Source organism: Temnothorax nylanderi, unplaced genomic scaffold (assembly GCF_030848795.1).
Source record: "Temnothorax nylanderi isolate EJ_2023f unplaced genomic scaffold, tnyl_v1.0 TNYL_tig0079_pilon, whole genome shotgun sequence".
Classification (NCBI taxonomy): domain Eukaryota; kingdom Metazoa; phylum Arthropoda; class Insecta; order Hymenoptera; family Formicidae; genus Temnothorax; species Temnothorax nylanderi.
The window spans coordinates 788,371-803,159 of record NW_027249141.1 but is presented as its reverse complement, the minus strand read 5'-3'; the positions used below and the strand labels follow the sequence as shown (position 1 = coordinate 803,159).

Genomic DNA, 14,789 nt, shown 5'->3' with positions numbered 1-14,789 from the left:
GATAGAGTTTAAAAAAAATGTTATGCAACAACAAGACAACAACTGAAATTGATAACGCGAGAATTGTGTGTGTTATTTAATACTATAATCAGGGTTGGGCGTAAAACATAATAATCTATATGGCATATATACAATGTGACACGTTAAACTCAGGTAAACAGTGAGTACTTAATCTATCATGGAACATTCATATTTCGTTAGAAATAACGGAAATATAGTGGAAGTTTTGTTTGCAATTTTATTTTCAATTATTATTTGGTTTGAGTACAATTTTTAGGATGCTACGAAAAATTAACAATAATTTCAAAGATCTTGATTTTATATTTGTAAAAAGAATAAATATTGTACATACTGCAACTGTATACTATTATATAAGCAATATTGCTTTCTATCGTTTAAAAGCTCACGGGTCAGTATAAATAATAACGTTTCTATATCTTCCCACATAGCACAAAACTCAATAGAAATGTTTCAGAAACATTTCAAAGTTTCCAAAAAGTTCTAAATAACACTAAAACCTAAAACGTCGGTATATCTAAAAAACATAACATAGAAACGTAACATTTGAAACGTTTACATATAAATCAGCTGAAATAATATCCCACATAGCACAAAACTCAATAGAAATGTTTCAGAAACATTTCAAAGTTTCCAAAAAGTTTCTAAATAACACTAAAATGTGGTTGGTACATCTAAAAAATGTAACATAGAAACGTTTACGCGATGTTTATGAAAGGTTTTTGTATATAAATCATCAGCTGAAATATAATATATATTCAATTTATAATAATTTATACATTGGTTACATTGTATACATGAAAAAGGTTCATATGTGTAAGCATAATATGTAAATAATCCATGTAGATGTAATCTTGAAATTTACAGCATAACTCCGGTTTATAATCGACAATGATGCGGTATGTAGTTGTGTACTCAGAGTTGTGTCGTAAATTTCAAGATTACATCTACATGAATTGTTTACATTGTGTTTACGCGAGATAATATAAGCTGTAAATTATTATAAATTAACTGACTGATTAATTAATTGATTTTTTAAACTACTTTTACAAACAATCCTAAAAAAATAAAAAATTATAGCTTTAGACTAGGGTTAAATTAAATGCATCTCGATTATAATAATTTATTTATTCATTAACTGTACACAGTGATATAAAAGATATATGATATTAATATAAAAATATTATTATTTGCGCTGATCTAATCTGTCAATTTTTCGTGACACGCTAAAAATTGTGCCCAAACTGGATAATACTAATTAAAAATCAATTTGTAAACAAAATATAACATTGCGACATTTCTGACAAAATGAATTGATATGAATGTCCGATGATCCATTAATTACTCATTGTTTACATGACACGTTAAACACAATTTATATTGCATATACATGTAAATGCAATGTAGATTACTATAGCTGCGTTCCGATATATTTACTGCCAGTACTAAAAATCTATAGTGTATGCGACGTAAACTATAGATTTCCAGTACTGGCAGTGAATATCGGAATGCAGCCTATATTTTACGCGCAAACGCCCAACCCTGATTACCAATTACAAAAATATAAAAGAAACCGATGTCATCCGCATCCGGTTGAAGCGGGCTCTACTTTGCGTCTGAAAAATAAATTTCGCTGCAAAGATTCGAGAGCTCTTCCGATATACAATTGAACATCGTCGCGATTCGTTTCGCGAACGGCGCGCGTCGGCAAGGTAGAGCGCGCCGTCGGCTCGGCGCGGCGCGGCGCGGCGCGGCGCGCCGCTATCGAGCCACCCTCGCCATTCCTCTCGCGATCACATGACGTCATCGTATGGCGCGCTTCTCCCCACCGTTCCCCATCGCCACCTACGGCGCGGCGGGCAGGTTGGCTCATTGGCCGCGGCGGCGAACGAACTGCGTTGTATCTCCCTTCGCCTTCAGTAGGTTTGGTGCTCTCGCGGAGTGAGGTTAGGTGATATTCGCGATTTTCCGTGCGACTCGCGCTACCGATATGGTCGCTCTTCGCGTAGCGTCGCGCGTCACGTATCGCAACGACTGTACGGATCTCGGACGGCGTTCGAATTTCAAACGCGAATTTTCGTAAATCGAGCGGCGTGAAATTTCATATATATCGTGGATCGTGGTGCGTGGGTTCTTTGAAATTCGGCTCGCCGTGCTCCTCCGGCTCGAGAGAGAGAGAGAGAGAGAGAGAGAGAGAGAGAGAGAGAGAGAGAGAGAGGGAGAGACAGACGTTCAAGTATACGCGACGATCGATGTGTGCATCTTTGTCCGAGTCAATCCGCACTTTTTGAAGGAATCGTGCTTTCGAAGGATCGCTCGGCTTTTCAGGAAGTTGCCCGTGATTTCTAAAGAAAAAAAAAAAAAAAAAAAAAAAGAAAAGAAATTGATGATAATTCTCGAGGAGTTGGCTGTCATTTTGGGAAATTGATTGTGCCAATCGTGTGCGTCGGAGTACGTTATCGTAAGAAACAAGTGGAGTTTGTAAAAACTTGAAAATATTTTTGAACCGAGAGTTTAAAAGACGCGTCCCGGCGTCTTATATTAAAGATTCCAAGTTTCATCCGTACGTTATTCATGTGAGGTGTAATTCGGGCGCGTATACACCGCAAGTCAACGTGTCAACGTGAAGATTTGAATATCTAAAGATTTCGCGGAACTTCGAAAGTGTTAAAAATTTAAAGGTTCGAAGGATTTGAAAACTGGGACATCGAAATAATTGAAAATTCGGTAATCCGGGAGTTTTGAGGAACGAATGGATTTGAGTTTTAGTTGTCTATAAGCGAGCGACTCTAAATGTTTAATATTAGGATTTAAGTTCTAATTTAATATAATATTCCAGTTGCTGACGGTATAAAGAGGGATAAAGGGAAAGAGAAGAGAGGGGGCGGCAATTTTGAGAAGTCAAAAACTCGACGATGCTCCAGAATGCAGGACAACTTGGACATTAAAAATTTCGAGGCGGCAGCTATCTTACCTTAGAACTCAATCACAGTCGACCATAATCGTCTGATTATCCCGAATCTCTGGAATCTGGAGCATTTCCAAGGTTGGGAAATGATAATCAGCAAGCCGTTCCAGAAATCAAGGATAAAAAATTCGATGTACGGAGGTTTTAATGTTTAAGGATTAAAACGAGGTTGCAACATCTTCGAGTTTACGGCGAGCCGAAAGAGATCTATTCGTTCGGAGGAGCATTTAATCAAAAAGCCAAGCATTCTGATGATTCGTCATCGACATGGTCTCGTAGAAGAAGTTCGCTCCCGCGAGCGAAAGTGAATGGAGAGACGACTACGGGGCGGTCGAGAGTGAAACGCGTTTCTGCGGGAGTATAGGTGTCCATTTGTGGACGAGACAACGAAACCGACTGGTCCATATACAGCATCCTATACGAGAACGGCTACTTTTTCCTTGCCCGTTGACATTGGCGGACAGGTGACGGGCACGATTATCTAAATCTCCGATGCGTAGATCGAACTGTTCGTAGATCGGGCGGATCACACGTCGATCTCACTGAAGGACAGATAGGGTGATCGGGATAGGACTGATCGCTGAGAAGGAGCGATAAAACATGTCGAGGCTGCTGAAAGGAGAGCCGACGGGCGGTTGTATGATTGGCTCGTGCGCAGATCGAGGATCGTATTAGCCCAACTGGCAGTGACGCATGTCGTAAGCCACGTGCGAGAGCGACGGAGGTACCGACACGCTGGACGTTACGCAGGATCGGGATTCACGAAGAGAGAGCGAGAGTGAGAGCGAGGGAAAGAGAGAGAAAAAGGGATAGAGGTGGAGATAGCTGCGATAGAACTGTTCCGAGAGAGAAGAGAGAGAGAGAGAAGAGAGAGAAGAGAGAGAGAGAGAAGAGAGAGAGAGAGAAGAGAGAGAGAGAGAAGAGAGAGAGAGAGAGAGAGAAAGAGAGAAACGGGCCAGGCGACGAGCCTCTTATTGTCTACCGGAAGTCATATGCCTATACACGCGCTTAAAACGGTAAGTAATTGTAGATGCACTGCAGTGTAGACATATATGTATCTTGTTTGCCTCACACTACCGTCTAGAACTCTGTGGCATGGATTTTAAATGTTTCTAAATGTAAATACTTTGAAACACGAGTGTTTTAATTTGAAGTAATGTTTTTCTCGTTTGCCTTGAGACCTTTGCACGCACGAAATAATGAAACAAATCCATCGAGGTAAAGAAAATATATTATAAAGCATTAAGGGAAAGTATAGTTGTACATTGCAAGTACATTTTTACACCTGTGCTATATGAAAATAGAGTCGTTAATCGATTCTAATCATTATTTTGTGAAAACTTTGCCAAACATTTTAATGGAAAAGTGAGTATTTGAAAATCACGATAAGTATGTCAAAATAAGATATAAATATCTTGTAAATTACTAATCTTTTGATGACCCTACCTCAATCTACCTGTTCTGTGGCTGTGTAAATCAATTTATGTAAAATAAAGAATTATATTATTTATACAATTTTTGTTTGAAACTTTTTCAATCTATAATTTTAGCGCGAAATCTAAATACGTCAATTAAAAAATTCGCCCTATATTTTTAAGTTGAGATATTCGAAGTTCGCATGTAAATTTCAGAAGGAAATAATAGAATATAATAGACATTTTCCAATATATTGAGAAATATATAAGTTATATATCATTTTTATAGTTTTATAAGCTTATACATTGAAAAGTATCGCTTTACATGAAACATCTTGCATAAAATATCGATTATCTATTTTGTGCGGTTTGACATCGTCCAAACAATTGAAAAATAAATTAAGTACAAAATAAAAGTTTTGATGCGCCGGAAAAGCATGGCAATGTCTAGTTAACAGTTTGCCTGATAGGAAAGAGTAGCTTTAGTGGCATGCAATAGCTCTAGTGAAATTTGGTGATGCCTGAAATTGAGTAAAAACGAATTGATTCGGCGGAATTATTCGTGAAACATGATCGGAGTCCTACGCGTCACGCGTAATAGGGTGACACGTATCGCGAAGACGAGATAAGGGGGTTTCGAAGAGTGCGAATGACACGCACGAGGGCGGAAAAGTGTATATAGGGATTATCCGCGTGGCTATAAATACGCCACTGGGTAGACAGAGATTGTACCGGATGGTGTAATTGAATTAGAGCGGAGACGAGCACGTAAAACCAGTCGCTATTCGCGGCTCTTCATTCACTGTTGATAGCAACGGCAATGTCGAACGCTCGCCAAGAGGAACAATGCGCGGAGTGCAGTGAAAAACACGCTGCAAAAATTGCAGAAGGAATTCACGCACTAAAAAATACGGATGAATTACGTTATCGAAGTCATATGTTTTATCACTTAATCACAGGTTTCGGAAAAGCATTTAATTTCGCGAAAATTATATTAACTCTTTCGAAAAATATACATAATTTGCAATTTTATAACAAAATAAAACTTAGAACGTTTCCTATGAATATTTTTGCGGTAGAATATTATTTTGCGGTAAACTTAATTTGTTTTTTAATTTGTACATAAAGTTTTTGGCATTGATCTGTTTACTTGGAATTTATACTGTATTCCTGTGGAGTTCAAATATAGAGAAATATATAGAAAATATAAAGAATGTGAACCAACGTTTAAATGTTTAAACGTTCGTTATTTTCGTTATTATTTTTAAAATTATTATTTTTGAATCCTGTGTGGCTAAAATATGCGCTGAAAGTGGTACATGATAAAAGAGTGAAATTTACATAAACATGGAATCTGAAAATACTTTCTTTCCGCGTCGTAGCACACTGTTGAGACTACATTAACTGCATATGAAAATCGAATATGGCATAATAACACAGAAATGCTTGTTTAAATGTTTCTGTAGATGTTCTAAATGTTTTCTACTCCTAAATTGTGTTTAAAGTGCTCTGTATTATTCTGTATGTACGTTGCTTAGGTAGATATGTGGTCATGCACCCTATAGAGAGAGGCAAATTCTATTTCGGAAACGTGTTTTTTTTCCAGTTGAAGTATTTCATACTCGTAGGCACGCTGAACATCTTCTTGAATTATTTTACGTTTTTTATTCTTTGAGAGCAAAAGCAAGTGAAATAAAAAGTGATATATATACGAATAGAATGAAATACAAGCAGACTATTTTGAAATTCTTACATTCTTTAAGTTGATTCACATTGGATTGACACTGATGAGAGTGTCAGTCGATGTTACTTTCATATTATGGAATAAATCTTCATGTTTTGAATAAATAAAGGGCAACCTCCTTCGAGATTTTCCTCTTCGTTTTCTGTCATTATTTCCTGAAGCTTCGTTGATTATATTAGTGATGTAAGATGCGTTAATGAAAATTTGCGCGAATATTAAAAGAAAAAATCAGATATATTTTTCTTTGAGGAATAAAAATCTTTGCAAGATAGAGGTACACGTATATAGTAGCGTGTATACGGCACTGTCAAGCCCTTTGGAAAAACCAATAACCTCAGCGTGCGTCGGATACTAGTAGTTTATGGCCACTAAGTGCGCGTGTGCAAGAGAAAGAGAAGAACGGAGGAGGGATGGATTGGGGATGTAACTGAAAATGCGAATGAAAGAGATGGCAGAAAAAAGAGAGATGTGCCACCGTTTTGAATGGAAATATTGCTTAACATTCGTGTTTACTTTTGTGTATGTACCTATTGCAACGACTACCAGACGATCGAAATCATGTTATGTAGAATAGATTGACAACTTTAGATAAATAAAATGAGTTTTGCTTTAATTTTGTTGAATGTAGGTATAGGATTACTTCATTGACAAAAATTAACGTTTCGACGAATTTTATTTATTGTCTGTGGAGGATATAGATTTTATTATATAAATTATTTTTGAAGAGAAAGGGGAACAATGGGAAACCTGGAAATATCTTTGTTATATGTATAATAAGCTTAGTACATCTTATTTAATTACACAATAATAATTTTAATAATAAGTTGTAATATTACAAACAACTTTCACAAATTAATTCTGCACGCAAGAAAAAATTACGTTGCACGTGTTTTAAGTATTAAGCTAATAGCCAGTTTCAAATTAAAAAATCATTAAAATTCTCTTATGCAAATAGACTTAGTAAGGACAGATTAATTTGCAATATAAAAATTTAAAAAAATTGAATAAGCTTAGCATCTCTTATTTAATTACACAATAATAATTGTAAAAATAACTTGTAAGATTATAAACAACTTTCACAAATTAATTCTGCACGTGTAAAAGAAATTAACATTACACGTGTTTTAAATATTTAGTTAATAGTAATTTTTAAATTAAAACATCACTAGAATTTTCTTATGCAAACGGACTTTGCCATCAGACAATTTAATTTGCAATATAAAAATTAAACAAATTTCAGAGTTCTATTAGACATCCAATTGAACTAGATTGTTACTCAATATTGAAAAATGGAAGTTTCTATGCGAGAAAGGATTAAAGAGTGAATAAATAAATGAATAATGAAATCTTTTTTAACATAATCTCGAGAGTTTTCTGCTTTAATTTAAGAATCGAGTAATTTGAGAAGAGCTGAAAGACCTACATTTCGACACCTCATTTCCGCGTTGTTGTTTATTTTCACGGTATAATACAAGCGCGTAATGCATTTCCCGATTATTCAGTATCGAATCGAAATTTTCCGAATCTTCTATCCTACTCCCTTTTCTCTCGACCGTCACGCTCTTTCCACACGCATGGGGATGCAGTTGGCCGCATTCGTACGTGCACATATATCGACTGAAACGACCGTGCGACGTCTGTTTCCGCATTTTAATACTTCACGCGGATCAATTTGGTTAAAATGGTGCCCGTCGCTCGTCTGCTCGCTGCGCAACGCTTTTTACATTTTTATTCGTTATACTGTTAAAAGCCTATTTACATGTTATATTGCCAAATATTTTGTCAACGGCTTTTAGGATAGATTACGTTAGTGCAACCTAATTATTTTGTAAAATATGTCGAGAATTTATTGGACGTTCATAATTCTACATGATAAAATTTTAAAATTTTTAGATTCTTTCAAAGTAAAATTAAAATCCTTGGATATTTAAGATCGTAAAGTGTTAGGCTTGAAGGCCTTTACATTGATTTTTAAAACTCATGTTTACACACAGATTTGTACTTGACACTTAAAAACATAATTGCTATTAAATGATTTAAATTATAACTCAAGACAGTCTGTCTGTCAATATATATAAATATAATTAAATATCTTAAAAGGTATATATATTTATATACTATTAATAAAAAATAATTGTGATTGTTGATTTTATTATGATATCAAACTAATATGAATGTAGCATACTTTATATATAAAAAAGAGAAATTTATAATAGAGCTTGTTTATATTTGTTTACATCGTTATTTATTTTATTTTTCAAAAGAATATAAGATATTTCAATTTTGCTAATTATTATTATGATATTTACTACCTAGAAAAATTTGAAAGAGTAGCTAAAATTCTTAGTAATTAGTAAGTGTTGGCATTTTATGTTCATGGTACACACTATTTTTGACCATTATTATTTTAAATAACATTAAGTAATAAATTCGAGAGTAATACATTTTGAAAGCAATAAATTGAAGAAATATTTTAATACCAAAGTCGACGGAGTAACTAATTTGTTTAATATATAATTTGCTCTTGTAGCTGTGTGTGTGTAGGAAGTTGTTTGACTGTTTTTTAAATTTATTTTGCGAGAGTAAATTCAACTTGGAATTACGATATTTCGGAAATATTTAATTCAGGGGACAGTTTGATATCAATATCGTTAATTTCTTATTTTTGGTCACTTTTATACGATTATAATAATTAGTATTGACGTATCCATATTATCCATAATCATTTTTAATATGCCGATATTAATATTCGATCTTAGGTAATTTATGTAACACACATCCGTATTTAGATATTGAAATTATGAAATATCATTGCTTGTTTACATGTTATAAATTCATTTACATATTATAATCATATTACGTTATTTCAATTTAGCTTTAAAATATACGGGAGTATTAAGTCTTTCTCTTGTAGTAGTTTATAAAATATCTTTATTTTCATAATACTGAAGCCGTGTAGTGATACGCGATGCCTCTCAAAGTTTGGGTCAATGGCAACAAGAGAGGCTGTAATTCAATATTGTTATCGGAAATATAAGGAGAATTCGAGGCTTCAAGGAAGGCTCCAATAGGAAGAAAATTCTTATATTGTTGATGTTTCTGTATTTTTTCTTGGTAAGTGAGTAAAAAAATAGCAAAGGCTTGGGGAATAAAAAGATCCTAGGAAAAAATTGAGCCTTAAAGATTTAAGGACAAAACGATTACGAAACTGAATATTCTAGGTTATTATTAAAACACCTAAATTTTACTTTGCAGTTAAAGTTATAGATTTTTATTTACGACAGATAAAAATGTTTGGACATAACCTTCGCTTCATAGAATTAATTGATAAATTGTTTCAACTCGCGTTACAAATTTATGATCTCAAAAAGCGCCAGATGTTAATTGGAACATCGTATATAGGAGCGTGCAACACGTCTATACATAGGTGTATGATATAAAGACATCTCGTGCATTTTCACGTAAGCGACACACGAAGGCAGAACTAGCGCGGGACTAATTCCCAGAGACAAACACTTTAATTATAACCTTGCCACGTATCTACGTGTCGTCATATTATCGTATTAAATGCGGTTGTTGCCGTTTACCGCACCCTGCTATATTCCATTACTTTTGCATGGTACTATATTCAGGAAGCTGTAGAGATTTTGTGAGAAAACTCATTTGCCAAAAATATCGCTCTCTACACGGAGTGCCCGATAATAAATGGTAAATTCATCTCTCACCAGATTTTAAAACCGATTAAAGAGCTAGTAATATTGACTAATTTTTTTTGCATTAGAAAAAAGATATTGTTTTTTTTCTCAGTTAAACATTAAACATATGCTTTAGTCCTCAAAATTCGAACGAGACTCCGAACTTTTTGTAATAATGAATTTTTGATTTCATTTGTTTTGCAGATTTCGGAGTTTCCTTGTTTTACGAACTAATGATCTCTAACCAAACATTCTCCTCGAATCATTCTCCCGGATTCATTAAAACTTTCGGAATTAATTAAAAACAAAGTGTATGCGAATTAGTTAAAAACTATTACATTCACGCGTGCACACATGCGCGCGCGCGTACACAAACACATACACACATCACACACATCCACATACGTAGGTATATATTTATATTTGTATATACATATACATGTACATATATATATATATATATATATATATATAAAATATATATATACACATGTACTTTAAGCGCATGCAATTTTCTTCTAATTATTTACTTTCCGTTGCTCCCCTACGCCATTTTACGCGGACAGTGGTAACGCTATTGTTGCGGCGCGATACTGGATTGATGGAAATAATGGTGTAGGAGGAAAACAAAGAGAGCACTGCCGCGTCACTGTCGACCGCTATCAATTATTTTCAAATTACGAATTTCGCCGGCATATAGTACAATTGATTTAATCACGTCGTCGAGTACCGGCGCCATTTATTCGCCGATGCACTATAGCATCCATTTTATATGTTGTCATTTTTCTCGAGGCCTTTCATTGAAAATCGAACGAGGCATAAGATAAAAGATAAATAAATGAAGATTTACCAAATCTCTTGTTTTTCCATGAAAATGTGTCTCTAGTGCGACAAGTCGTATATATTCGCACAAAAGCTATTCATTTCCAATTCCATTTTTATTTTCATCGCTTATATAACTCACGATAGAAAGCTTTCCCGGATGTTTATTCATAAGGACATTTTTTTTCTTATTTTTTAATTTTCTCTCTCTATCTCTCTCACTTAATACACAACCATAAAGTTTTGTCCGTATATCTATAAAAATATTTAAAATAGATAGGTATAAAAAGGCAAAAAATGTATATGTGCGATTATTGTTGCATGTTGCAGCGTACAGCCTGCGAAGAAATCGAAATGGTAGAGCTGTGTGGTAGCGGCCAAACATCTTCGGCCATGGGAGTAATGGGGATCGGCGCGATGGTGACCGCGGCGACGTCGTCGTCCTCCTCGTCGACCACCACGACCACGGGCGCCTCGTCTTCGGCGTCGGGACGCGCCGGTATACTCGAGACCCAAGTGCGCGGCCAGTGGTATCGCGTGTTCGTCTCGTTGGAGGACGATTATCTCAGCATTTCGCTCGACGAGAGCTGCGAGACCGGTAACAACGCGACCCTGAACAACGGCAACATCAACAACAACAATGTGGACAGTCTGAACGATCCGGATGTGCCCGATTCGGTGGCCAATCAGAAGCGCATTGTTCGCGTCGTCAAAAGTGACAACAACGGTCTGGGAATTTCGATCAAGGGCGGCAAGGAGAACAAAATGCCGATCCTCATCTCGAAGATTTTCAAGGGCATGGCGGCGGACGCTACCGAGCAGCTTTACGTCGGCGACGCCATTCTGGCGGTGAACGGCGAGGATCTGCGCGAGGCCACGCACGACGAGGCGGTGAAGGCGCTGAAGAGAGCCGGCAAGATCGTCGAGCTAGAAGGTAGGCTGCTTAACTTGCTCTTAATGTCTCTTAATATAAGTATAAGAGGACGTAATTGCCGTCGAAATTGTCGAAAAGCGTCGCGATATCACTTCGGTACATGGCATCATCGTCTATATTACACGCGGGCAACGTGTGCAGTTTGCATCACACGGGCAACTATATTACACGGGAAACATGCGATATACCAATTTCAGTCGTGACGCATTGTTCCTCGGTAACTTTGCGCACAAGTTTCATGGATCCGTACCTCGAGAAGATAGATGTACTGAGAGCGACACACAAAACATTCTTGACATATGCAGCATTAAATTCCGCGTCTTTATTCGCACTCTATTTGTGCCGTTTGTCATCTCTCGAGTACTTAGGAGAGGGTTAGAGGAAAACAACTGAAGAAAGAATGCATTTGTAAGCGGTACCTAGGGCTTTTAGTCGGATTGGTACGTCGTATGCAGTCGGCTCGAAGAAGGTCGACTACTTTTTTTTTCTTACATATGGTAGATCACTGCCCCTGCGTTCTTTGCACCTTTGGAAATAAAGAAGTCTGAAGATCGACGGAACTGCATGCCGTTTTAAAAATATATATTTTGAAAGTCTAATATGTTACGGATGTGTGTGAGATTGGGACGGAATATCCCCTTTAATTTTTTTGTACTTACTTAGGAAACACTCTATATATTTTTTCAAAGTTCTTTGATTAAAAAAACGCCCTCGATTTTAATTAGCTCATTACATCGAAATAAAATTTAGTTATCGAAAAAAATCGCGAAACGGGATCTGTAATCGGTTTCTTTTTCATTTGTTCGTAGATTCTTGGAGTAAAATGTATAATTTTGGAGAAATTTTGATCCTTAATTTTTTTCCCCTTATTTTTGTGTCATTGAGCAATCGAACAATCTTTCTCACCAATCCATGATTCCTTCCGTCCTCGCGTTCCGCATCGATCACAAATTGAAAAACAAATAAGATTTGAATATGTAACACTCCGCGGAGATACATGCGCACGCATTATTTGGCATCTCGCGCGCGCTTTCTCTCCGACCTTTCATCGCACACGACATTACTTTACCGTCCTCGTCTGCGACTGTCATTTGTTTCCGACTCTCCGCGGATCTGAGATAGGAATATGCACATTTTTCCGCACTTCACATTTAACATTCCTTTCCCGATACGACACGCTTCGAGTCCTTCAACGTCAAAGGCTATCATATTTTGCCGTGTGATTGCGTATACCGCTGTATCGTTATTTTCTTGCGTCTCGAAAGCTAGAAAATGCCGCGACGGTCGTTACTGGGCTATTTCCAATCCGAAACTCCCTTTTCATCCGCATGCTCCCGCGCCCTTCGACCTACATCAGAAGGGCGCGACAAAAGAAATTCCGCCTTGACGAATGGGAGGGATTGTCGGTGGCGCGTATACGTCTCCCGATCGAAAGAACCACTTACAGGATGCAACAAATAATGAAGCGCTTTCAATCTGGCGCTGACTCTTGAGTTTCTTCTATGAAGAGGCACTTTTCGCTCCAATTTTATGCGGAATGTTTAATGAGAAATACTTGAGTTATTTCACGAAACTACTTTTGTGTTGGTAAAGCTCATTAAAAATTTTGTGTGCTGTAAAACTCAATATTATGAATATGAATTAATTGCCGAAGAAAAATGTAAATTCTTATACGAATACACAAGAACCTTTGGCGATCCCAGCGATTTTGGAAAATTTCGACAAAGAAAACTTATATACAAAATTAATGGTATATATATATTGCAAAATATTTTTTTCCAATTTGTACAGGATTATTGAAAAATTACATGTACAAACTTTGGAATGGTGTTGGAAATGAGAGAGAAGAAGTTTGGCCCTCTAGTCAAATTCTTATTAAAACCTTATTAAAACAAACTTTGGCAACAAATAAAAAAATCCGCATAAATAATATTTATATGTAATATAACAACAAAAGCGAATAAAAAGCCGACCATATTATATAAAACAACGAATGTAATGGATATATAATTTTATTTAGCGGAATACGTGTTCATATACGGAGTTACGACGACTAAATGGGAAGTCGGATCGTGTGTTCACGCGAAATTCGCAATTAGGTGCGAAAGTCATGATGACGCTCTTACGATACGATCTTTCGTAAGGCACAATGCCCAAGTTCGCGTGACTTTTCAGCAATGGTTATCTGTTCGCTGCTCAATAATTTCCGCGCTGGATATCTAGGAAATTATGTCTGTGAAATATCGCATGTCCTTGATTAGGTCTCATCGTGAATCGCTCAACTATACGCGCGACCATACATAACTACACGCGCGCGTGTACGTTATGTTTGCGTAATAGTCGCCCACATATGAGGGAATTATCGCTCTCGGCACGCGCGTTACACGAGATAAAATAACGTGTCTTTTATGTATGAATTACTGTAATAAACCACTTTTTTTCTCTAACGCACATTTTAATGCGACAAATAACGTGCGTAACGTGTCACGACCGGAAGTGACGCGCGAGAATCTGTCATTGGCGCGGTAACGTTTTTGTATTTACGATTTTCATAAAATCTGGAAAAATGTTCACTATAAAAGTCCAGACGTGGAAAATTCAATACAATTTTCGACTAAAATTCTCGGAACAATTGAAATCAATTCTAATATAACCGAATTTAAATCACCACTAAAATGTTACAGGCAACTTGTTAAATAAAATATATAATAAAAGACTGTCAAGAGGCAGATCTGTAACGCTTAATGAAAGTAAGAATATAAAAATTATTGATATATTGTAGGGAATATTTTACGAGCTATTGAAGGCGATATTTTCTAATATAAAAGTGCCAGCAGGTATTTATCCTATTTGTTTTATGATTCCCTCGGAACCTATTCACGTTACGACTTTCTTCTATAAACTATGCATACGACATTTCATGTTATGGCGCACGGAGGTAAGACATATCAGCCACTGAAATAAGACGTTCTATCTTTCGTTGCACTGTATAAAGTGTATAATATTTCAGAATTGCATCCATTTATTTAGCATAAACTCTTTAACATAAGATGTGGGTGTGTGTATAAAAACGAAGTGATGGATTTGCTTATCGACGTTTTATAACGGATATATTAGTACTTTGCATTTCTTATTAATTTGTTGTTGGAAAAACTTCTTCCTTATAATTGGTATAATTTTATAATTTTCATAA

At 36.1% G+C, this 14,789-nt stretch overlaps 1 protein-coding gene across 3 annotated transcripts in view; it reads left to right on the top strand.

Annotated features, from left to right (window-relative positions):
- The first annotated feature begins 1,877 nt into the window (after window positions 1-1,877).
- Window positions 1,878-14,789, top strand: part of Syn1 (Syntrophin-like 1) — a 220,789-nt gene continuing 207,877 nt past the window's right edge. The window contains exons 1-3 of one of the 3 annotated variants that reach the window (XM_071709548.1): window positions 1,878-2,745; window positions 2,858-4,002; window positions 10,993-11,596. In XM_071709548.1, coding sequence (XP_071565649.1) covers window positions 3,979-4,002; window positions 10,993-11,596 — 628 coding nt within the window. In that variant the 5' untranslated portion in view covers window positions 1,878-2,745; window positions 2,858-3,978. Of the gene's footprint in view, window positions 4,003-10,992; window positions 11,597-14,789 lie in introns of all 3 variants that reach the window. The other 2 variants (XM_071709547.1, XM_071709550.1) reach the window with 2 other exon arrangements.